This window comes from Calypte anna, chromosome 5A (genome assembly GCF_003957555.1).
Source record: "Calypte anna isolate BGI_N300 chromosome 5A, bCalAnn1_v1.p, whole genome shotgun sequence".
Lineage (NCBI taxonomy): Eukaryota > Metazoa > Chordata > Aves > Apodiformes > Trochilidae > Calypte > Calypte anna.
Genome location: NC_044251.1, coordinates 36,555,158 through 36,579,893, shown reverse-complemented (window position 1 = coordinate 36,579,893; position 24,736 = coordinate 36,555,158). Strand labels below are relative to the sequence as shown.

The following is a 24,736-nucleotide window of genomic DNA, read 5'->3' as shown; positions in this document are numbered from 1 at the left end:
TTTTCAGTTTAAAAGCTTTGCAAGGTTGTAGAAATCTGGGTCATCGTGTTCTGAAATTTAATCATTCTGTGTAAGGCAAACATGATTACATCCCTTTGCTTAACAGAGTGAGATTAGCAATCGAAAAGTAGCCCTTCATAACAGGCATTTTTCTGGCAATCTTCCCAAGGCAGTCTGAGGACTTGATTAGCCACCAGAATTGAATTCTTTATAGCAGGAATTAGCCCAGTATGGCTACTGGCATACCAAGAGAGATGATCAAACATGTGATGCATTAAATAATTCAGGGAAAATTTATATCTTTAACTGATACAGAAGCAGAGTGTACTATGTACTTGGTAAGCTATCACTTCAAATTAGCCTTATACATTTTAAGAGGAAAAACAATTTAGAAAATAAACTTTGGTGGGTTTTGTTTGCTTTTAATAACATTCTGAGATTAATTCCTGAATCCATCTACAAACTCAAACCTGAGACTACCTGGAATCAAACTGCATTAGAATTAATGCAGGCAATGGACTGTTCTCTAGCTACCACAAGAGAGCTACAGCTCTAAGCCAAAATAAGTCCCCACTCTCCATCTTTTAACTAGTTCCTTTTTTTAATATTAAGTTTATCCAGACACAACTCCATAGCAGCTAGAGAGAAAAACATTAAAAAGTAATTTTAAGTTATTAAAATACTAGATGGAATTTTGTTCCTAACCCCAAGAATGTCTGAAATGGGAAAAAGATTTACAGTTCATGCTCTCCATTTCTTCCTCAGTCTGCTACCTCCCAACACCTCTGTAAATCCTTCCCCTTACCCATTCCCACAACCCTTTTCTCCTCCCTATGCCAACATCTTACCTCTGCTACACATTTTCCTCCTTCCCTTTTCTTCCTATATTAGTCCAGTAACATTCTTGCTATTTCTCAGCTTCTCTAATCTTACTCTGCCCATTTCAGACCAGCCATGGTGTTTAACACAGAACAGAGATACCCAGCTCTGCAGAGGATGAGCATATGAAGGAAACCAGTTTGGGATGTGAATGCTCTGTTGTGAGCCAAAGTACCCCTGTGCTGTAGCATGTCACTGAGCATGAAGTATGGCTGTAAAGCTTGGTAGGCTGCTGGTCTTTGGAGCTACCTGAAGGGAAAAAGCTGAAGAGTAGATGAGAAGCAGGTGTCCATGCAAGTGAGGGAAGATGGCATAGTATAGGGAGGCTCCAGATGGAAAAACACCCGAGAGCTGGGAGGTGAGAGTAGCTACTTGTAGAGAATTGGGAAACTGTGGCTTTCCCACCCAGGAAAGGCTGCTCAGAATGTAGTTGTAGGTAATTTGACCTATTGTAGACTTGCTGTTTTCTGTCACTGATTTGTAGGGTTTTCTCAAGTAGAATAAATGCTTTTGTTCCATGAAGCTAATGAGTTTAAAATAGTATCCCCAGAAATAAGATTCTCTATTCTCTTAGCTGTTGTCTAACTTCACTGAATTTCATTGTTACACATTTAAACAGGAGCCTTTGACTGAATTTTATGGCAGCGTAAAGGAAGTTTGCTACTTTCCTCTTGAGATTAGGGAAACAAGTTTGGCTACCCTACAAATTGTTCCAATGTACGTGCACTTGGGCAAGGGGGTAGGCACATATGAACCCCACAGATTCTTAGCAGATTTAGCATCCTGTCTCATACCCAAAAGATTTATTTTGTAGCTAAAACAGAAAAGATTGCTTTTTAGGATATGATCCATGTTCAGTAGTTGTGGGGACAGGAGAAGAAACTTGGTCCCAGAAGGCAGGAGAGTCAGAACAGAGGTAGATAAAAGCAAGTATAGCAGCAATACTCAGAAAGGGCTGCTGTATACTGACCAAGCTACATCACCTGTAAACCAAGGATTTGCCACCCTGTCCAGAGAAGCTGTTGAGGTCCTGGAGCAGGTACAAAGGAGGGCAACTGGGCTGGTGAAGGGATCCAGCACAAGTCCTGTGAGGTGAGGCTGAGGGAGCTGGGGATGTTCAGCCTGAAGAAGAGGAGGCTCAGGGGAGACCTCATCACTCTCTACAACTCCCTGAAAGGAGGTTGGAGCCGGGTGGGGGTTGGTCTGTTTTCCCAGACGACTTTCAACAAGACAAGAGGGCACAGTCTTAAGTAGTGCCAGGGGAGGTTTAGGCTGGATATTAGAAAGAATTTCTTTACAGAGAGGGTGATCAGGCATTGGAATGGGCTGCCCAGGGAAGTAGTGAATTCTCCGTCCCTGGAGATACTTAAAAAGAGACTGGATGTGGCACTCAGTGCCATAGTCTGGGAACTGCAGTGGTAGTGGATCAAGGGTTGGACTTGATGATCTCAGAGGTCCCTTCCAACCCAGCCAATTCTATGATTCTATGTTCCATGTGGTCAGACTTGTACAAAACCTAGAGCATTCAATTAAGTCAAATAAAGGGTGTAATAAATATTTGACAATTAAGAATGGAAGAAAAGCCTTCAGAAAAGACAAACATTTATCTCTGCATCCGGCTGCTGTTCTTCACAGACTGAGGTAAAAGCACAGGGAAGGCTCTATTACAAAACACAAAATGGAGGAAGGGACAATCCTCAGCACAGAGCTGGTCTAAACTTTTGTGCAGGGGCTTGCTTTTACTCTATGCAAAGTAGTTATCAAGAAGTCAAATCAAATTAAGACAATTTATATGCACATGATGGCTACACTGGTGGACATAGGACTCCTAAAGATGATTTGTACCAAAAAGTATATGCAGTTCTCCTTTATCTTGTCCACTGTTATGACCTAGAAGTATCACAGAAAGAATAAAACACAATTTCCAGCTGAGGATGATCCAAATCCTAGGTCTAGAGAGATTTAGCTATCAGTTCAGTAATATTTGGCCAGGATAGGTTGATCAGAGTTTTAACATCTTTCTCATTTCAACTCACAGAACTGCCAGGAGTCTATCAATTAAGTTCCATCGTCTGTTTAAGCAGAGAAGGAATTCTTACTCCAAATCCCTGCAAAATCGTTTCATTTAGAAAGAATTAGACCATGCACTTATGAGTCATTTTATGAAGTAAGGGACCAGAGCTTTGCTTTGGTAACAAGTCCTTGTAATAAACCTTTGTTTCCACAGCAAAGACCAGGATAAGTTACAAACATCAGTAGGATGATTAATTTAAATCTTCCCCTCAGAAGAGAGGTGATTTCATTACATTTGTTGAGGTTTTCATCATGTACTTTCTTTTGAGTTTATCTCTTTGTTTTTTCTGTGTTTTTGTTTTGTGTTCTTTTTCTCAAGGTGTTCACAATTATCTTGAAACGTACAGAAAAAAACTAGTAACCAACTGATCACACATTTCTGTGGTTATTATAATCAACATTCTGGCTATTTACATTTCTGATAGGAAGAAAAGGCCTTGGTAGAGTGAAAAAAAAAATCACAGCATTCTCTGCAAGTTGTAGGTGATTTGTTTAACATAAAAGTACATCTGCTTTATGTAAAAAGCAGATTCTTGTACACTAGCTCCACATAAATCCTTCCAGTTAATAAACAAGGAGGAACACTCAGCAGTACTCATGGAATTGTTTAAAAGCAGTGTGGCAGCTCCCTTGTAAGGAGCATTTCTGCACTGCTGCTCAGACATTGCTTAACTGCTCCAACTTCCTCACTGGGCATTATACAACTGCAGGAGGAGAGGAAGCAAGAGTTAGGCTGTTATTTTTTTGCTGCACTTCTCCAAATAGCTTAAGGCTACTGAAACTTAACACAGGTAAACTAATACTTTCTCATGTTTGTATATTACAAAGCAGTTGGATGATCTTGGGACCACTGCAAAACAGAAATCCCAGCATTTGAAATTCAGAGTATTCTGCAATTAGCCTGGTTAACTAAGGAAGCAAAGTGCAGCTACACTGCCTACTTGCACTCCATGAATATCTGTAGTTATTCAGTAATTTGGGAAATAACACCTACAGCTGGATGATTTTTAAAGCAGATTTGAGAGGTGAAAAGTTAAAAACTCATGTGGTTGCTTTAGGAGGATTATGATTTCAAATAAGGACTGAGCTATCCCATTAAACTAAACCTGCAGTGCAAGTCAAAGCAGCCAGATACTCACTGGAAACCCAACTTCATTAATTCCAGACCTTGTGAAACCATTTTTTTGGTCATTCCCACATCAGGCAGTTTCCTAGAAAGCAAGTTCTTGTCAGTTAGAATAAGAACATGCTTCTTGATTCATTTATTTGCATGCAACAAGTGAAAAAATCTATAGCAAGATTTAACAGCTTAAAACTTTGTATGCAGTTTGAGCAGTAGTTTATTATTTAGTATATGAAACTAACAGTCCAGTTTTTAAGACAGGGGCAAAAGAAAAACCCCATTTCAGCATTTTATTGTTCTTCTTCCTAAACTGTTGCATCCAAAGCCCACAACTTAAGACAATATTGTGCTAGCAATTATTGCTATATGGTAAGGTGAATGTAAGTTGTGTTGTGATCAGTGTTGTGATGCCCTTGGTATGAGTTCACCCACATGTCCCTTAGCACCAGAAGGAATAAAAGCAGAAGAAGACATCTGAATCCAACAGTAGTTTATTGCCCACTCATTGCAGATGAAGTCAGACACTTCAGTTACCAGTCGATATGAGATTAGTTGACAACTGCAGAAGGTGTACAATGAGTACAAAACCATTAACAATAATATAACAGAAAGTGTTGATGTATTAATTTTTAAAACTCCAGTTGTACACTATTATACAGCAACCATTATGTGATCCTCAACTAACTCAGGGCGTGCATTTAAAGTGGTTTTTTTTTTTTAAATAAAGTTCTCCAAGAGGTTGAGAGACTGGGGGTTGCATTATTTCCCAAAATAGTATTAATGTACAGCCTTACCTTATACAGACAAAGCTGGCTTACGTTTTATGAATAATTGCTTTATCAGGGAATGCAGCAAAAAACGAAGAAAAAACTATACATAAAAAACCCCTAAGCAATATATTATATATATATCTCTATATTGTAGTACAGATTTCATATAAATCAAGTATAGGCCAAATTTTGGCATAATTTTTAAGTGCATGAAGTTTAACACAAAATTCCTCTCATACTTTGCTCTTACTTTTCAGGTTACTGACTCCTGAACTGACCTTTCTGTTATGATACTTTAGACATCTAGAATTGTCTGAAGATCTAATTTCCCACTCAGGAATATCACCCTTGCCTTTCATTACACTTTCTAACAAAAATAAAGTTGAGGGGAAAACCTAGTGACTAATTTAGTCAAAATTTAGTGATGAATAAAATTCTCCAACTTGCTGGGACTTTTTATTTACATTTGCTGGTCAGTATCTTTAAGATTAAAGTATCTTTAAGTATCTCTATGTACCCCTCTATTCTTTGATCTTACAGAACAGTTACTAATTATGCACTGCAAGCATATAATGCTGGCTTTGTGGAGTCTTTTTTCATTTTGTTTTGTTTTTTTCTTTTTTTTTCTTACCAACACAGAAATTATTTCTCATGCAGAATGGAGTACAAGGAAATTTTTTATTTAAATTTAAATTTGCTTTGACTCCAGAATATGATATCCACTTCTTAGAGAACACCTAAGGAGTCATTTCCTCACTGCCACACAGTATCACATTTTGCTTCCAAATTAAGTTTTGTTTGCCTTTGTTTCAAGAAGTATTGTAAGAAAAACAATGTAAGTGATACAACTAATCTAGCAATTTGACAACTACAGTATTTACAGTAAATTAAAAAACAGGCTTATATGTTTTTCTGAAACAAAAAGGTCACTGAAGCTTTGCACTGGAATAAAGTTCTGGCATGAAATCATTCAATAGGATTTCCTCCACAAAATAAGTTTATGATTTAGATGATTTCAGAAAGAACCATCTCCCAGACCTCCAAAGCAAGGACAGCACATTGACACCTGAGGAGGTCACTCTACACCCACTGGTGCCCGTGCACATCTCAGAACATGGACACGACCTGCAGGGTTCATTCTCAAAGTAATATGGAAAGAACTCTGTGCAGAACTCCCAGTGAAGTCAACAGAGGTTATACAGCAATGCCCCTTCATGCCATTGAACTATCTTGTGCATTCTCTGTGAAAAATCTCACAGTTTTTTATTGAAAAAGCAAATACTGGAATAGAAACAACTTTATAGCACAACAGATGTGTTTACTTACAGCATGCAAGGTTTGTTTTTAGGTATTTGAGCAGCTAACAGCCACTAACAGCCCTTAAGTATTTACAAGTTCAAAATTACAATCTTCAAACAAGTAACAATTGCTTACAAAAAGTTCAGGACACTCCCTGGGAAATAAGCAATAAATTGAGTAAAAATACTGAAAGCTGTAATAAAACAGAGTAGCAAAGGAAAACATAATAGCTTTTAAAATTCAGGCAAGTTAACACTGTTCTGGTAAAAAAAACCCAAACAAATCAACAAAAGCACCTCAGATGACATTTAGAGATGCCATTATAAAAGAAATGCCTTTTTTTGTTTGTTTGTTTGTTTTTTCAGGAGAAAAACTGTACATAAGTTTTAAAAAATTTCCAAGTAAATAAAATACAACTCCCTTTGGTTTGCCAATTTACCTTAAAATAGCTTCTCTACCTCCCCCTCCCCAGCTTGCAAGGTAAGAGGTAAGGCAAATGTGACAAGAGACTGAAGACACTTCAACCCCAGTTCATGGTATGGGACACAAAAGTAATGGCTTTTTTTTTTATAGACATGAAACCTTTTTCCAAGTAATAGATTCTAAAACTTGCCCACAATGCAGATGTCAGTTCTGATTTAGGGCCACGTCAGGAAAAATCCTGCTCCTATGTTTAAGGCAGCCTAAGATAAATTTGAGTCTCTTCAGCCTCCTAGAAAACAGAATTCTGACACAAGTTACATTGTGAGACTGTTAGTTTGGGGGTTTATTTCATACAGTAAGCAAATAGGAAATTTAACTCGCAGCTTTCTGTAGTGTGTGTTTAAATCTGCTTCTACAAATACTGGAGTTTCTCTCTTTAGGTCTACACAATCTGGAACTGAGGAAGTTCACTAGCAGTGACATATGAATATGTTTTTGCACCACTTCACACAAGGTTTCAAGTGCACTGTCCTTCTGAAAAGACATTTAACTACCTTTTAAAGCTATGTTAAATTTATTTATAAATAATTTGGTACCAGCTGATACTCAAACATTTTTCATGTTCAACTCTAGGAACAGCCTAGCAAAGAAAGTGCTCAAGTATTACCTTCTGGTTTTACCTGTCTGATTAAAATGGATCTTAGCTTACTATGAAACAAAAGGATACTACAATACAAATACTTAAGCTGGGTTTTTAAACTTTTGCATTTCTGGGGTTCTTTATTCTGCAACAGTATTCATATTGAATGATATTTTGTGCTAAATTGTCCTCTAGACCCTTACAAAACATGAAAATAGAATAGTAAAACTTTTTCCATGTAAACTTCAGTAAGGTAGTTGCAGTCTTAGAGACAGGGCTGTAAAGGTGCTGTATAAACATTCTGATGTAAATTTCCTGTATGTGGAACATGGAATATGGAGTTTTGAAGTTACCCAATGTAATGTATAAAAATATAAAATATATAACTATGATTAACAGTAGAATAAACTGCAGTGCAATTTTCCTTAGCCTCTTGCAAGCCTGACCTGCATATGATTTTTTTCACCCATTCTAGATCTTCCACAAGAAGATTTTAGTTCCCATTAATAAAACAGAGCAAGCACAGCTGGAAAAGGCAGCTTTAATAGCACACTAGTGCTGTGAAATTGAAGTTCTTAGAAGTCAAATACGTACCTTAAAAAAATTAGTTTGCTCACTTGTCTCTCTTCTGTGCCAGAATTAAAACGTTTTTCACTCTAAAATGTAAAGCTAGGTTATTTAAGGAGAATGTGCCCTAAGTTTCAGAGAAAGTTATCCTATTATTTTCATCAGTCCTCAGATTAATTTAATTGGAAATATGCCACTTGGCTCAAGGCTTTAAGCATAAGGCATGTTGTGTGTCATCTCCCCAGCTACTTATTTAATAACTCAGTGTGCAAAACCAAACCAGTGGAAATCCCGCCCTCAGAACCTTGGAAACCAAGTTATCTTTACTGCACATTCAGCATTAAACTTCAAAAGAGGAGCAGATAGAAAAATCAAATCCAGAAATATGTACTGAATAAAGCTGACCATTTTCTACTTGGTAAGGTCTTTTCCAGCTGCAGTTGTTTAACATGCTTTCAGTTTGAATACATTCACTGCTCTGCATTCTGAATGCACTGGAGCAATGCATCCAAAAAGTTAGCTTTTCACATCATCTAATGCCAGCCTACCAGAACTTTGACTTTGATGAAAGAGATACCAAGTTAATTTTGTTAATTTACATAATAAAAGTTTGGAGATAGGAGCTCCAATACAAATACCCCACGCCCTTCCAATTCCAAACATCGTTCACAAAAAAATGTAAGCTTTGTATTCTACCTGATCAGTCTACTTCCCAATCAACTTATGCTTTCCTGAAAAAACTTAAAATACAAAACTATGTAATTCATGTCTGGCAGGAAGATTGCAACTCTTGCTGCAAAACATCAGTTCCTGACAGAAAGAACAGATTAAGCAACACATTAACAGAAACAAAACAAAGAGGCACATGAAATTACAGTGAATTATGGTTGAAGTGTTGTATTCTACTCATCACTGGAAAAAGGACCAAGATGAAAAGTGCATAATAATGCAGTAAAATGTAGATATGTACAAACTATTTATGCATTGACCATACCAACTTGACTGCTCACAATCTGCCTATCAGAATGATTAAAATTTTAATTTGATTATTATATTGTCTTGTAGCTATCTAAATTGGATAAAAGCAATTATCACCTTAAATACAGTATGTTAATGCATAAAAATACATTTTTTCTAGAATAATGTATTATACTTTTCTAAGCAAATATCTAAAAACAATGGTCCTTATCAATTACTTTGGAATAATAAGCAAGGCCCATTTCTTTGCAGAATGGGATGGTTTTATTATTTATAGGTTTAGATAATTAATTTTGAGTATCTGTCCACTGTATAAACAATCTCCAGAAAAATATATCCTCTTCCAGAAACTTACAGCACGCATTAAAAATACTTACAAAAGGGATTATTGTCCATTTAGAACATTTTGAGCTTAAGAACATGATTCCTGGGTCATCTCATTTTTGATATTGTGATCAGTCTAAACTGAGTATTCCAGTTAACTTGAACCATGCCAGCAAGATGGACACTCTAACATTTAAAAATAACTGACTAATTATGTAGGATTTTAAATAAAATTAGGCATTTTTACATCACAGTATATATGGCATTTCTTAATATAGCAACAGAAAGGCACAGATATCAAACCACAAAATACAGTACCTGAATCCTATATACTCTAGTGGTATTTACCAATGCCAATTCAGACATTTTATTTTCTAAAGGGGGCTAAAGAAAAAGGCTCCTGTTTGGTTTTTCAGAAAAATTCAACCTCATTACAAGTTTGGTCCATTAGAAATGCCTATCAGCTGAAATACCTTGAAGCAGGACTTCAGGAAAGAAGAGAGGAAAGCAAATCTAGCAGTCTATGGTCCAACAACTTGAACGAATTACTATGAAATGGCAAATGGTGCTTTCTGATTAACTGTCAGACATACCTGTTAACATGTCAGTCTATGCAGACATTCCAGATACATTCATTGCATCACACACACAGACTTTGTTACAGCAGTAAGTCTAGACATAGCATTTACAGAGTTCAGCACTTCTTGTGGACTAATATTTGACCTCTGGCCCCATACCATGCCCTAAGATGTGTGGAGTTCTTTAAATGCTTTGCCTGCTTTGTATTGCTGTTAAAGACAAGACCTTGCTAAAGCCAAGCTCCTTGGCCTCCCCTTGGCAAACTAGTGCACCTCTTCAAAAAGCAACTAGCTCTCTTCTCCCTATTTGAAGTTAAAAAACTGCATCAGGAAAGACCAATAAAATGAAAGAGGCAAGGAACAATAAACATGAGGGAGAACCCCACTGTTCCATAGGTAATGTAGCGATAGGGAAGCTCAACCTCCATGCGCTGCCTCGCTTTCCGGACGTCGTCGTGTGGGATGCAGAATATTTTGCAGGCCAGGGGAATTGTGGCTTTTTTCATGGCAACTTTTGTTAACAGCAGAACGATTACTCCAATCAACAACCTCAATATGGCTTTTCCAAACACAGTCACAGTGAGGGAGGACAGAGATAAGGGTAAGGTGTCAGGAGGAGGATCTAGCTGTAGACCCAGCAAGTAGTTCACGTGAGAGCCACAGGCGACTCCAGCACCACAGCCCAGGATCTGAGCTGTGTCTCCTCGTGAGGTGCTCCAGGTGTCCAGAGTAAAAGAGAAGATGCCCAGGGCTAAATGGAGACTGATGATGATCAAGGGTGCATATTTGTAAGTTAAATTGAAGTTATCAATCAGGTCCACAACTGGATGAAACACAACCAAGATGAGAATAGCGTACAGAAATCCAGCAATAACATCCTGTTAAAGAGAGAAGATTTGGTTTCAGTGTAATAGCTATTTTTTAAAATAATTTGAGCTACAAGCATCTAGACAAGCCTAGTTGCTCTGTTGCTAACAGTGACCTGCAGATTCTCATCTGCTGTACAAGATTAAATCATCCTTATGTAAACAAAAAGGTAAGGAATTGCATTTGTTCACGTGTTAGTAGGACATCTGCATCACAATCAGATGATGAGCAATCATAAGTAAAGCTCTGATCAAGCAATCCATGATCAAAGTTGTAGATCTACCTCTTAACTACAATGATCCCTTATTCAGGACTGGGGCACTTCACCTTGCAATAAACACAAAGGTAAACCTATACCCACAGCCTAAACCCAAACCATTTAGCCCAGCTAAATACATTCTGCCAACTTAGTTTGCTGGAACAGCTCAACACTGGATTTAAGTGCCTGGGTGCCAACACACCAGCACACTGCCAGCATCAGCTGGTAAGGCAGCTGCAGGTTGAAACTACAGCAGCTTAGACTTTCCACTCCAGCTTCAGAATTAAAAATATTGTAAGAATGGAGAACCATTTCTGACTTCTTAAGGAGAGGAAGAGGTTCTGTGGCTTCATACTTGATTTTCAGTTTTATTATTGTTTTTAAAATGTCTTTTCTTAATTAAAGTGTTACTTATTTTTAATTTGACATTACATTTCTGGTACTGTTGATAAATCACTCCATTGCACAGAATTTGCTGAAATTTTTCAGAAATGAAAGCTCTAGAAACCAGATCACCTTCATTCACATACTAACTTTTCCATGAGCCATAATTTTAATTCACTTCCACTAGCTGAATGCTTGGTAAAAAGCTCCAACAGTTGACCAGTATAAAAGCTCCCTGAGTGATTTATATTACAGGCTAACACATGGTTAATTGTATTCACTCACACACTATAGAGGATTTAGATATGAAACTGCTCAATAACTGAGCCTACATGATGCATTGCCATTTGCTGCATGACTGTTCTAAGACATGACGTGGCAGCCAACAGAGTCAGCTGAAACATCTCTTCATGCTGCTGTCCTCCAGACAAGTACTTTTGACTTTGGAAGCCTCCTACTCACAAACAAATGTGCCATTCAGGTTTTCTGAGCTGCCTTGTTTTGACATGATCCCTTCACACTGTGTTCATCTGCCAGCTTCACTGCATGCTATCAGGCTGTCTCTTTTCTGTCTGGTAGCTTTCCTCTTTCTAGCAAGTGATCCTCAAAAACCTTTAGCAATCCTTATTAGTGGTCTTACATTCTTATTGCCATTTTTTAGTGTTGCTGTTTTCCCATTTTGACATTGCATGCATTTCTGTTTGCTTGATTTTTTTTTTTTAATCCTTTTCAATAAACAAGTCTGTTTCTCAAGGATGATCTCAAGGTTGATTTGTCAAGGATGACAACTTTGCTATTGTTCTCTAGAACAACAGGCAAAGTTCTTTGGAAACTTTGGTAAGTAAAATGCTAGCATATAGCATGTGCATGCCAAGCTAAAAGTAGATGACATAGAAACCAACTGGACATTACCAGGCACTCTCATTCTGAGAAGTTATTTGTAATCTCTAGAGGAAAAGTTTGTCTATGGTTTAGTACAGTCATCAATTTCTGTACTAAAACTGCTGTCAGGCATCAGCTAAGTTTCACCTGTGGATTGATCTTAAGAAAAGTATAAATTAACAGAAGTCTGACATCCACTTTTAGCTAATGTGTTGATTTCTATGATGAAGAAATGTAAACATTGTTCCTATGTGGTAGAATATTCTAAAAAAAACTATAAACAATTACTGCACAAGAAAAAGTTAAATGCGGTGGAAGTTTATGAAATCAGAAGAACATTAAAAGGTCTAGTAGGATTATTTTCTTACCAAAATTGAATGCATTCCCATATAAATTCGACTACAGCAAACCAAAGAACACCAGCAGAATGCCAGGGTCAGTCCAAACATAAGGGGATACTGGTAGGAGAACAAATACAAAGAAATTGTATTAGAATCGGGGAAAAAATAATTTACACAATCATACTACAAGATTTCTATAATTAATTCTGATTAATGCAACTAATGCTTACTGTTTTCTTGCCCAAGCCAACCTCAAGTGAGTTCACTTTTCATCAAGTCAAAACATTGTTAAGTCAAATTGTTTCAACTTTTGCCTTGCTCTCTTCATTTGCATTCAGGATATATCAATTCCAGGGCATTGGTCATCTTTGCAGACAAAGCAGTAAGAAGTAAATAGATTTTTTAGCAGTCTTAGGTATTATGATATTCTAATGGGCAAGAGGCAATCCTTGCATTATAAACTCAAATAGTTTTACACTGAGTGAAGCACCTATGTAATATACAAATACTGTTAACAATTACCCAGGTAGAGTGTAGTAGCTTCACCTTTCTCCTGAAAGGAGAGAATTCATAATAATTTACAAATTCATTCAATTCCTCACATTCTGTTTTAAAGGTTCTAAAAATCATCTCCAAGGATCAGTTTGAAACTCCTAGAATAGGAATCTTTTTTGTTCTCTACATTCCCATATGTTTCCTCTTACAACCCATATTTTTTTACACAAAACACAAATATTTTTTTCCAACTACTTCTGTATTTTTTATTAATAAGTAGAGTTTGCCAGGAACAAAATATCAGCATGTGGAGAAACTTAGCATTTAACTTTTTAGGTTTTAGATAAAAGTATTCTAATTCACATCTTACAACCCAGTAATACTTCTCTCACTACCATATTGCAAAATATTGTGCAAGACAGGATGCAGCTTCCTTTTTCAGTATAAAAATAATTATTAGGTCTATAAAGCATGCAGTCACAAGACAAAGTGGCATGTGCCCAAAATTGCTCGACTTCCTACAGGAAAGCAATTATAAACATTTTCAATATAAATAGGCAGTCTAGATGTATTCCAATCTCAGAATAAAAACTAAGAATTACAAATGGCTTTCTTGCACTTTCCCTTGCTCCTTTTATGGGTAACCTGAAGGGCAGAATATCCAACAAATTACAGAAAGTATCTTAAATCTTACTGGATGAAGTCAGATGTCCTCTGTGAAGGCCACTAAACAGACTGACAAACTTCTAAATCAGTCTTTCAAAGTAAGGTTTGAGCAAAGATTATCAATCTTCTGCATTATCCCAAGATTCTTTGAATACTCCAGGACCATCTTAACTTGACAATTTTATCACACTAATAAAATCAGGCAGCTTACATTTCATATAGAGATTGCACATGAAAATCAGCTCTAAATGCCCAGCTCACAGTTGTGCTACATCTCTTTTAAGCTGTAACTCTTGTAGCAGCATTTGTCTTTGTTTCTACTACATTAATCTAAACTTGCACCTAAACAATATTATGTACTCAATGAAATATATAACAGTATTATGTACTCAATAATTAATTTCTAACTGAAATTATAAAATAACAACTTCAGTTTCCTCCCTTTCCAGCATTATGCTGATCATGTGCAGTACCCCAGTAACCAGGGCTCACTCAGGACAGAATTCCAGTTACCAGACTCTGATCTTGTTACAGCACCCACAGAAGTAACCCCCATGCCCTGAGCTGCAGCACCAGAAGATGTTGCAAGTGTAGCCCCATCCATGTCCCTGATGCTTCTACCACCATTTACATTGATCTCAGGTAGCACTAATGCTGCCCACTCTGGAAAGACAGTCAAGCCAGATGGTTTTCCAGCCTGGTGCTGCTCCACTCTCCATTTCCCAAAGCAAAATTTTACTACCTCCAGAAGCAATGCAAACCTCCTGACCAGAAAATGTAATAGCATGGCAATTACTTGCTGGTAGAGTGACCTTACTTGTGTTCACAGGGGTATCAAACGTTCCAAACCGGTTTTCCCATCATTTGATACTACATATCCATTCTTCTTTCCTGGCTCACATCTTTTATGCTTCCAGACACCAGTCAGGGGTAAAGCTTTGCTTTATTAAAGACTTATCCTGTGTTTCTGAAATACCTGACAGAAACCTTTAGCAGAAAGACCAGTGAAATGCCAGGCTCAGCAAGCTATAGCAGCTAATGATACTGTCAGTAAGAAGTTGGGATTGTGGGGGAGGGAGAAGAGGTTAGGACAGCTTAACTGCAAGACCTTAAGGAGTATGAAGAAAAAGTCGTATCTGAGGAGTCTTTTAAGAGTCCTGGCAGGTCTTTGTAAACAACAGGGAGAGTAGGATAAATGCTGGAAATAAAAAGAAATGTTTGTTCTCAGTTAAGAATGCTCGAGAGAGGAGTGGTGTTTGAGGAAGAAGGAAACTGTCAGAAATGCCAGTTTTAAAGAAAATTTTGGAAAGAATATTTGTCTCTGTAATATCTCTCTCTGGCTTTCATAGTTTTGAGATCAAATATGCACTAGAACACATTAAAAAAACAGCTTGTTTAGTTTCTCTGTAGAAAAGCATTTGTATCCAAGAGCTCAAACACTTCCCTGTCATAACCACCGTTAAAAAAATAAAAACAAAAACACAACAAAAACCAATTACACTTTAACACTGATTCATATATTCTTAAAGTAATGGAGAATTTTAAAGTTAAACCCAGACAAATTATTCTTACTGAAATAGCTTTAGCATAACCTGTGCACAAACGTATCTGCAAGCACAGGGCACATAATCATTTATGGTATTTTTAAAACATCAAAATAATAATCAAGAGTCCTAAAGCCAGTGTACACCCAAGAGAGCTTACTACTACAGTATACTTAGCTGTACCATATTCAGTCCATCATAAAGACAGAAGATTGAAACAGTTATTCTGATTTCCTCTGGAATATTATTACAAAATACAAGTTAAACCATTTTTTGTGATTACTTCCCACACAAGGCATTCTCCTGCACATTCCTACTGTGTAACCAGAAAACTTGGATAATTGCCAGTTTATGTTTGAAGCTTACTTCAGCCAGTCAGCAAAATTACTACCAGTTTAGATAAGGGCATATTTATGTAAAAAATACAGAACCAAAAGGTGATCTAAAGGTTTTAACCTTCATCTGTCCTGGTTTCTTCCAAATGCTAAATCCATACCACCCTACAATGCCCAGATAATCAATGTGATTTTCTTCCCACAACCCTTACAGTCACCTGCAGAGCATCACAAAGCTGTATATACCCTTTGGTGCTCCATAATTCACTGATATCTTCTACTTCAACACAAATAAAACACAATACCCTGCACCTCCTCCTTGGCCAGTTTTCACTCATACCTTTTAAAAGCAGCCACTGGGTTCAAGAATTCAAAGAACACCAAACTGGTAGCACCTGCTTAAAATCTACCTTGAGGTGATATAGCAACCATATATTTTTTTTCTTTACATGTAGGAATAAATGTATAAATGGACTAAAGGAGAATATTAACACTCCCACACACTTTTTACCTCAGCAAGAAGACTGCTCAGCAGCATGCCAAGTCCTAACACCAGCAGCAGACATCACCTTGATCTTTATTAAAAAAGCTGATACTTTTACTTCCAAATTATTGTCTGAAAATAATGCACGCTCTGTGTTGGCTGATCTAGAAAATTACTTCATGTATTTTGCTCATATACATCCAGCATACCATGGTTGTGTACCTGTAACCTCTCACTGACTAGGCATATGAAATTCCCCCAGATACCAAACATCTTGCATTAGCAGAGTGTCTTAAGAGTTTTAAAATTTACCAGCCCTGTTTTACAATAAAAAGATTTTACAAAGCTTCTCTCCCAATCACAAATGACTATTAAAAAATAACCAAAACCTGCAGCTCTTACAATGTTTTCTACTTTACACAGGCACATTTTATGAAAGATTAGTGTGAAAACTTTTATCTCAAGTAAGTGTTCATTGAAGAAAGCTGTAATAAGTACTTGTTTCTGGTTTTGCTTTAGGTTCTCCTTTTGGAAAGCACTGCGTTCACAACTTTGAAACTGAGCAGTTATTACCTTTGATTTATAAAGCTAGATCTTTTCTATGTAGTTGTATGTACACACACTGACACTCTCTACTTCAGTGAAAGATATTAAAGCAAGACTGCTGAATTCCAGCATTTTTAGTTTCATGGTTCCTCACATGTCACATCAGACCTAGAGAGGCACAGAAGACTACAGGTTCAATTCTACCCTCTCCTCCAGTTCCCTGCTTTTCTTACTCATTTAGGCACCAGAAGGCAGACTGGTGTCATATCTCCTTTCAGCTGAGGGTCTGCAAGGCTGTCAGAGAACTAGACCTGTTTTTTATGTCTTTCTGGTCACAGAATTGACATGTCTTCATTCTTTACCATACTCAGTCACTTAGAGTCAGACATTCAGGAATATCTCATTTTTGACACAAACATCACAAACCCTGCCTCCAGGGAGCATTTCCTGAACTGCATATTGCCTTTTTTTGGTTTTGGTGTTGTTTTTTTACATTAAAAAACAAACCTTGAAAATCTTAGTCTTATACAAAAATAAAGACACTCTCATAGTACTTAATCTGAACTTCAAAAATCACATGCATATACTGGAGAAAGAAATAAATGCAACATATAGATTTAAAATATACCTTTGCTGACATTTTGGCTTTTTGTTTTTCTGAGGGCACATCCAGTAAGAAAAGTATCTCAGTGTAAACATATGTAACTACAGCACTGATCAACCCAGATGTTATTTTTTAAAAATAAGAAAAAACTTTAAAAGATAATTTAAGGAACCAATCAACCCATTTTCACATATTATATTAAAGAAAAAGATAGGAATACAGATGATTGAGTAGACTACTCTTCTTCTCTCAGGCATCAGTTCCATTCCTGCAAAACTCTTGTTTTGATCAATTAAACTGAATTAAATCTGTCATTTTTGGAAAACAGCAGTGATTGGCAGACTAACTCCAAGTAAGCCTTTGAGAACTTTTATGCCCAGTGTTTTCAATAGGAAATTCCCATTTTATTTGAATACATTCTCCAAAAAGGGCTTGCAAGCTTCTCACTGGATCTCATAGAAAACATTCCTCCCAAGTGCCTACACTCCTCCCTCCCCTTTGGCAAAAATCTGACTTTTTGCCAAGAGTCTTAATAACATAACCATTGTTTAAAAATGCTCATAAGGAAGCAATCTGTCCTAAAAGCTTTGACCTAGGTCAGAAAATTCCTCTTTTCACAATGGAACATTCTTAAAATACACTTTAGATGTTAGTTTATTTTATAAAAGTACATTCTACACCAGAGAAATCTTCAGCATCCACAAGGATCTTCAAACTAATTTTCTAATATTTTCAGTGTTCTGCAGTGTTACTCAATGATCTTTTTTTAATTATATAATAACTCAGAAGTTCAGGTTGGGTTTGAGACAATTACTTTGTTCCAGAGTTCACTGCATGAATCCAAGCAGCTTTTACAGCATCATGCTTTTAAAAATATAATTAGACTTAGGCGTTGGCAATAGTCAAATGAAAAACTATAATAAATTTTTATAGGACAATTCATTTTTGAAGGGAACAGAAGAAAATTCCAAGAACTGTTAAAAAACAAAAGACTACTTACAAGTCATTTTAGGAAAAATTATCACACCAAAACCTCTCTTTCAGAAGAGGTGAAGTGGTAATTAACACTGGCTAATGTCTATTTATCAATTTTCCTTCTTTCTTCTGCAGCACAAAAATTTGAAAGAGCTACAGGTCATTACAGGAACCCCTTCTTTAAATTCCAAGATAAATATTTCAGTGCCAGCCCCGTAGGAAGTTTAAAGCTTTAGTTTTCTGCTCTAAAGCATCTGAAAAGAAATAAAGGAGACAACAATTTCTGTTGTATACCTGTTATTTCTTTTCCTTGCAGCTGTAACAAAAACCAAAGAAAATTCCTCCTTGAACACACGTAGCAAGAATCACCTACAACTTTATTAGCTTTTGCTAATTAACACCCCCACACCTAAACACCACAACACCTAAAGAATAGTTTTCCTGCAAAATAAAATTCTCAGGTTGAATCAACACACTTTATTTGAAAGCATGAGGAATGCTTTAAACATGCACAGTCCACTACAGAAAAAACCCAAACTCTGATAAGGATAGTATTTCCTTTCAATCTTTCCTTCATCAAAACCTCTCTAGTTTAATGACATTTGTTTTTACATATCCTCTACATTAATAAAAGATTTGCTTATGCAAAACTGAAAGATATTTCATGTCAATCAGCACAGTTTAATAGGACAGGCTGCTGCATACCTCTAGCAGAGATTCTCCAGTAGGATTAGTAAGAACTGGCTATGCTCTTTTCAAACTTTTAAGAGCACCTGAATCAAACAGACCACACAACATTTTACAAATAAACCACAGGCATTAATATGGTCCGTAAAAGAAGACCTGACAACTCAAATACATGAGCCAAGGACAGTGTTTGCCCTCCAATTCCCATCTCTCTTTCTCAAGAGCTCATCATTGTGTGGGCAATTCTGGGTTTTCAGGTTATCCCTCCAGCTATGTTTCTCATGTCAGAAGATAACCAGTTATTCCCCATTCCCAGTGGGGATCAGAGATAAGTTAGCTTCTTGGAATGGAAGAGCAGGCAAACATCTCTAGGAGTCATATTTAGCAGTGGTCTATCAGAACCACAGAATACCACAATTCTCTTAGAAATCACAGTTCAGATCAAACCCATCTCATTTGATTAGATTCATCAGCTTTGGGTTGATAAAAATAATGAAGATCAAAGATTTCTGGAAAAGTTTGACATTCTTACACAAGTGGTACTATGGAGAGTTAGTAGAGTTAGTAAGTAAATGAAAACAGAATACATTTAGGTGTGTCAGCCAAAGAAACATCTGCAGAATAGATGCACTCTGCTGGGGGTTTAGCAGTAGTGCTTGTCAGGGTCAACATTATCATCAGTGGGGTGGAAGGACAGTCACTGATGACAAGAGTTGCTGGCAGGCAAATATGTGGGGAGGACAGTGCTGTCGTATTTAGTGATTTAAACTACTTCAGAAGATGAGCCTGTTCAAACTGTGTTGGTTGATGTAGTTACAAAGGCCAGCAAATCATCAAACAAGGCTCTGGGCTCCTGCTGAACATCAACTTAACTAAATCCATTCAATGGCCTGCAGTGAGAGTCAGCAGTTCCTGAGTCAGCTCATTAATGCAGAGCTCAGGAAGGAGAGCAAACCCATCACTTCCTAATCTAGAAAACTACTGCCAGAACCAGGCTGCACCATGGAGGTACTCTAGGAATGAAGCATATTTTCTGTCTCACAGACTCCTCCCCGCCATAAAACAGGAGGGTTGTGACACATTCAGGTACCATCCTAACTCAAGCATAATGTCCAATAAAATAGGTGTTGATATTTATTTTAACTCAGCAGGTCCAAGTAATGAAATACATCTGTATAAAACTTAAAACTACAAAAATATAAAGAACACTTTTTCCAATAGTCTCAGCATTAGGCTTTTGGAGATACTGTAGATCACACAGTGTCACACACAGAGGACACAATATAAGTCAGTCTGGTTTAAACTGTCAACATTTCAAAGAAAGCAGGCTTTCCTCAGCATGGCAAAAGTACACTTTTTCCTACATCATATCAAGATGTATAACCTCACTATCCTTTAAGTGTTTGTCCTCCTCTTTCAGGGTATCACAGCTTGGAAAATGGAAAAACATCAACATCTACAATACTCCTGAATTCTCATGAGTCTTTGGCATGAGCTATAAGGTTCAAGGCTACTGAAATATCTTTGAGATAAGAGGTTTTCCCTGCTGAGACTTAACAATATTAAATAAACATATACAGATTGTGCAATTACAGGCAAGTTCTCATAATACAAAGAGAAATTGAAAACTTGCATTCTACAGTGGGCAGAACAGTTAGCTATTATGAGAGTTATTTTAATATATAATTTGGTTTTACCTGGAAGTTGATTACATTGAATATTTCGCAGGTCCAAAGTTTCTAAATACAAAAATTTGTCACAACCATTTTTAAAATACATGATTTCTGAAAATATTTTACTTGAACAAGTGCATTTATAAGCAAACTTCATAGTTCTATTCTATGTAGTCAAAAATCCTTTTGAGTGATACATGAAAGGAAAATAATTGCAATAGGATTGCTGATAGGCATTTAAAACTAGGAAAGCACAAACTTAATTCAACAACTTAAAAGGAAATACACTGGAATTAAAAAAAAAAAAAAGCTTAAAAATGGATAATTTGGGCCATACTTAAAAAATAAAGAGAGCAAATCTGCTCCTGTGTTGTAGAAAGTACAGAATCATAGATTGTCTGTTTGACAGAAAAGAACCATAACACAATAGTAGGAAGTCATAGCCCAAAGAAAGCAAACTGCAAATAAACAATACAGGAAAGTGATTCCCTTCTCTCTGGAGTAATCTTTTAGAGCAAGAGTGGCTTTCATTTAATACAGACTTCGAAGTGACAGCCTCAGCTGCCTGTATTCCGGAATGAAAGTCCCTGCAGAGTTAGCTGGTTCAGACTACACTGACACTCAGTCTTGCTCCACTATGGTTTTTTTGAACAGAGATTCCCAAGAGATGGACCCATCATGATCAGGGCCTTTGCAATTCTTGCTTATACCGAATCTATACAAAGATTGTACCCCAACATTTGCCAACAAGTTTAAATGTAACTATCTGTATCTACTGACAAACATGTCTAGTTTGGTAAAAATCAGAGTTATTACAAGCTCCTTTATTATCAATAGCTTCCCAAGAACTTTTGAGGTCAGTCTTTTTTAACCTCGTCTTTCCAGAAAAGCATGACAAAAAGTTGTCATCTAGTTTCAATTCACCCTTTCAAAGCAAGTAAACCGTGGAGAATTGCAGAAGCATTTGATGAAAGCTTAAAGCTCTTTAGAGGTGAATCAAAAGACATTCAACATGCCATAGGCTAACTTTCAATTAATATTTGGAAATAATTTAAAAATTAAAAAGTTTTGGGTTTTTTTCGTAAACAATTTGATATGGCAAAAGTTTGTTTCAGTGAGGTCTGTTATTCATACCCATTTCATATGAAAAAGGAATTTAAATGAAGACTCAGTTTGCTTCCTCATTTCTTAAGGATGTTCTAAATGAAAAATAGGAAGGCTGCATGTTTATGAATTTTTTATTATGCATTCATTATAAATATGTTTTAGACAGCTAGCACAGTATTTCACAGACCACAGCTGCAACAGTTGGCAAACCAAAGATCAAACTTGGTTTACTGGCAAAAATACCATTTCACACATTGCCAGTTTGCTGGTTCTATAGAAGCAACCAGACTGGGTTCTCCTTTGCACATATGACATCAGCCTGTGCAAAGCTAATCAGCTGATATAATGAACGAGGTTTCCCACATGCAAAGCAGTATCAGTCCAGTTCATTCAACTGATATCAGCCCTGCACGTGTAACTGATTAAATATTAAGGTTGCAGTCATTTAAAAAGAAAAGCAAATACAACAATTTTAAGATTAAGCATCTAAGTGACAGAACTCCAAATATTTGCCTCATAATGACCTACAAAACAAAACATTATCTGATCCCTGCACAACTTCAGCAGAGGGATACTTCACAGTTTCCTATGAGAGAATATAAACTCTTAAAAGCTTTCTTCTGGGCATGCTGTATCACCTTGCAGTAGATATCTGAACTTGGGTTAAGGAGAGGCCAAATACAACCTCTAACCTTCCACTAGGTTTTAGTTCAGGTCCCTTCCAGCCCAAATCATTCTAAGATGCTAGGACTGCTTCTTTCCTTTCAGGCACCCATGTTATGTGCTGGGATAAAGCCACAAAGTGTCACACTGTGGCAGCAGACAACTGGTAACTGTTAACAGTAACCGAGAAAAACAGACTTCAGACCTTGAGTGTAGCGGGAAAAGAGGTCTCTGTACCAAGATGGCATACGTCTGGCTTAAAATAGGCAGGTAGTAAGAATTCTCTGACTTAAAATAGGCAGGTAATAAGAATTCGTAAACATTAACAACTTAAAGAGTAGACTTATTGCATAACTTCTTGAACAGAGCTCTTAAAACCCTACGCTGTGTATTTGTTGCCTGGGAAAGCCTTTTCCCCCATATACGGCGAAATCGCTGAAGTGATTTAGAGAGCTGAATGCGTGTTGTGCTTTCTTTGGAGTTCTTACTGTCATCCCTACGGGTAACACCAAGTGCAGAAGCACATGCCGCAGCTTGCGTAAACCAGATGACCAACAGCGTTATTTTAATCTAATCTGTTGAACCCAAGTGCAATAGGCAGGTTTTAAGGCTTTGTTAAACGAAGGTGTTGAAAAGTTCGGAGGTTATCAGTTCCTGGCAATTCTTAGCACATTAGTAGCTGTGAACTCATCTGAAAGGATATGTACTCCTCAAAACAGAATTAATAATTTCTGCTTTATGGGTAACGAAACTGAAAGGCAGCACGAAAGGAAAGGTTAAAGCTACTAATTGACTCAAGCTACAAAGTAACTGAAACAAAAGCAGGATCAGCAAAAAACTTTTTCGTTCCTGGCTCGTCACCAAATTCTGTCAGTAAAACCAAATGCCTGGTAAAGCACCAGGTACCTAACCAAACTTTAGGGAAAGCACTCAAACTACAGACGATAAGTTGGGGGAAAAAAAGCTCACGGGAAGAAAAAACAGACTTTTAAAGCAGACTTTCAGCACTAGTGAGCTAACGATTCATAAAGTCCGGAGAACTTCCGTTCAGAAGACAGAATTATTACTACAGTTCTTGTTACCTGAGCACTCCTTTGTATCATAGAGAAAAAAACATAAATAAGGGGGGGGGGGGAAGACGACGGCAAGGAAAAAAGACCGGAATTGCACATTTTACCCAATCTCAGGCACTCAAAAGTAACCCAGCCTGACCCTGCCTTACACCTCGGGGCTGTCAAACGCAGGGGGAAGGACGCGGCGCTGAGCATTACCTGCCAGCGGCCGTAGCTGAGCAGCAGGAGCGCCAGGGGGATGGCGGTGCCCGACATGGCGTGGGTGGAGGGCATGCTGTACTCGGAGTTGTAGAAGACTTCCAGCTTCACCACGGGGGGGGAGGCAGGCCGCGGCCAGCGGATGACATCCTTGGTGCACTGCCCCAGGTACATCACCCCCACCCAGATGATGATCAGCCTCCGGCCCAGCCAGGCGTCCAAGTTCCAGATGCAGAAGGGAAAGAAGAGGATGTAGAAGAGCTCGTTGCCCAGCTCCGTGCCCAGGCTGAAGAGATAATAGAGGAAACGGCTGCGGGTAGAGAACTCCTGGCTGCCGTCCTCCTCCGTCAGGGAGTTGCGGCGCGGCCTCCTCCTCCACCGCTGTGGGGGATTCGTTCCACCGGGCACGGTCCCGTTCCCTGCGGGATGCCCCTGCCCTCCCGCCCGCTCCGCCGCCGGGGCAGGGCCGCCGTTAACCACCGGCCCCCGGCCTTCGGCTCGCTGCTCCGCGTCGGCCCAGCCCGAAGGCGCCTCCACCCCGCAGAGCCGCTGGAAGGCGGCCACTTTCCGCGGGTCCTGCAGGTGGGCGGCCACCCGGAGCAGCCGCCGGTAGAGAGCCATGGCGGGAGGACGAAGCCAGCCGCCAGGGGCAGGCTGAGGGAAGCGAAACGCTGTCCGGGCCGGCGAGCGGGCAGCTGAGGGGGCTTCGCCTCAGGGGAGGCGGGAGGGATGGGAGCTCCCGTGCGAGCGGCGGACGAAGGGGAGCCGTTCTCTGAGGAGAAACCTGCTGGAGGGCGAGGCCCCACGGACACGGCCCGGCGCCGCCTGGCTCGGGCTGGGGCTGCCGCTGGGGCTGCCGCTGCCCCCGCTGCCCCCTCCTCACCCTCAGCCCCGGCCCCTCGGCCGCTCCGCCCGCCGCTCCCTCCCGAGCGCGCGTCCGCCGCTCCCCGTCACGGGGCCGCGCCTGCGCACCAGCCCCTCTCGCGGGGGCGGGGACACGCCCCTCCCCGAGATCCCTCCTCGCGGCGCGGATTGGCCGTGACTCTCCCTTAATCCCGCCCCCAGCGCCAAGAGGAGCCAATCAGAGCCCGTCCTGGCGCGAGGCGGCGGAGCGGCGTGCCTCGGCCTCGAGCGTGAGGCGCGGAGGAGGCTGCGGGTGAGGGCGCAGGGGAGGGGTCGGTGGCCCTGGGCCCCTTGGCCTCTTGGCATTTAGGCTTTCCTCGGGGCGTCCGCCGGTCCCTTCTCGCCGGCTGCAGCCCCGGCACCGGCACAACCGGCCCCGGACCAGCGAGTTGCCCT

At 39.0% G+C, this 24,736-nt stretch overlaps 1 protein-coding gene across 1 annotated transcript; it reads right to left on the bottom strand.

Moving 5' to 3' along the window:
- Positions 1-4,550: 4,550 nt before the first annotated feature.
- SGPP1 (sphingosine-1-phosphate phosphatase 1) lies at positions 4,551-24,299 on the bottom strand. Its single transcript, XM_030452441.1, has 3 exons — positions 23,438-24,299; positions 12,415-12,504; positions 4,551-10,532 (listed from the first exon to the last, which is right to left on the bottom strand). Exons 1-3 carry the CDS (start codon positions 24,056-24,058, stop codon positions 9,981-9,983), a joined length of 1,263 nt encoding a protein of 420 aa, XP_030308301.1. The 5' UTR covers positions 24,059-24,299; the 3' UTR covers positions 4,551-9,980.
- Between the last annotated feature and the right edge of the window lie 437 nt (positions 24,300-24,736).

Excerpts from the sequence above, each read along its gene's own strand:
- SGPP1 (XM_030452441.1), bottom strand. The coding sequence starts at position 24,058 with ATGGCTCTCTACCGGCGGCTGCTCCGGGTGGCCGCCCACCTGCAGGAC. Across the intron at positions 12,505-23,437 it reads TCAGCTACGGCCGCTGGCAG|TATCCCCTTATGTTTGGACT; the intron begins GTAATGCTCAGC and ends TTCTCCTACCAG. Across the intron at positions 10,533-12,414 it reads TGGGAATGCATTCAATTTTG|GATGTTATTGCTGGATTTCT; the intron begins GTAAGAAAATAA and ends TCTCTTTAACAG.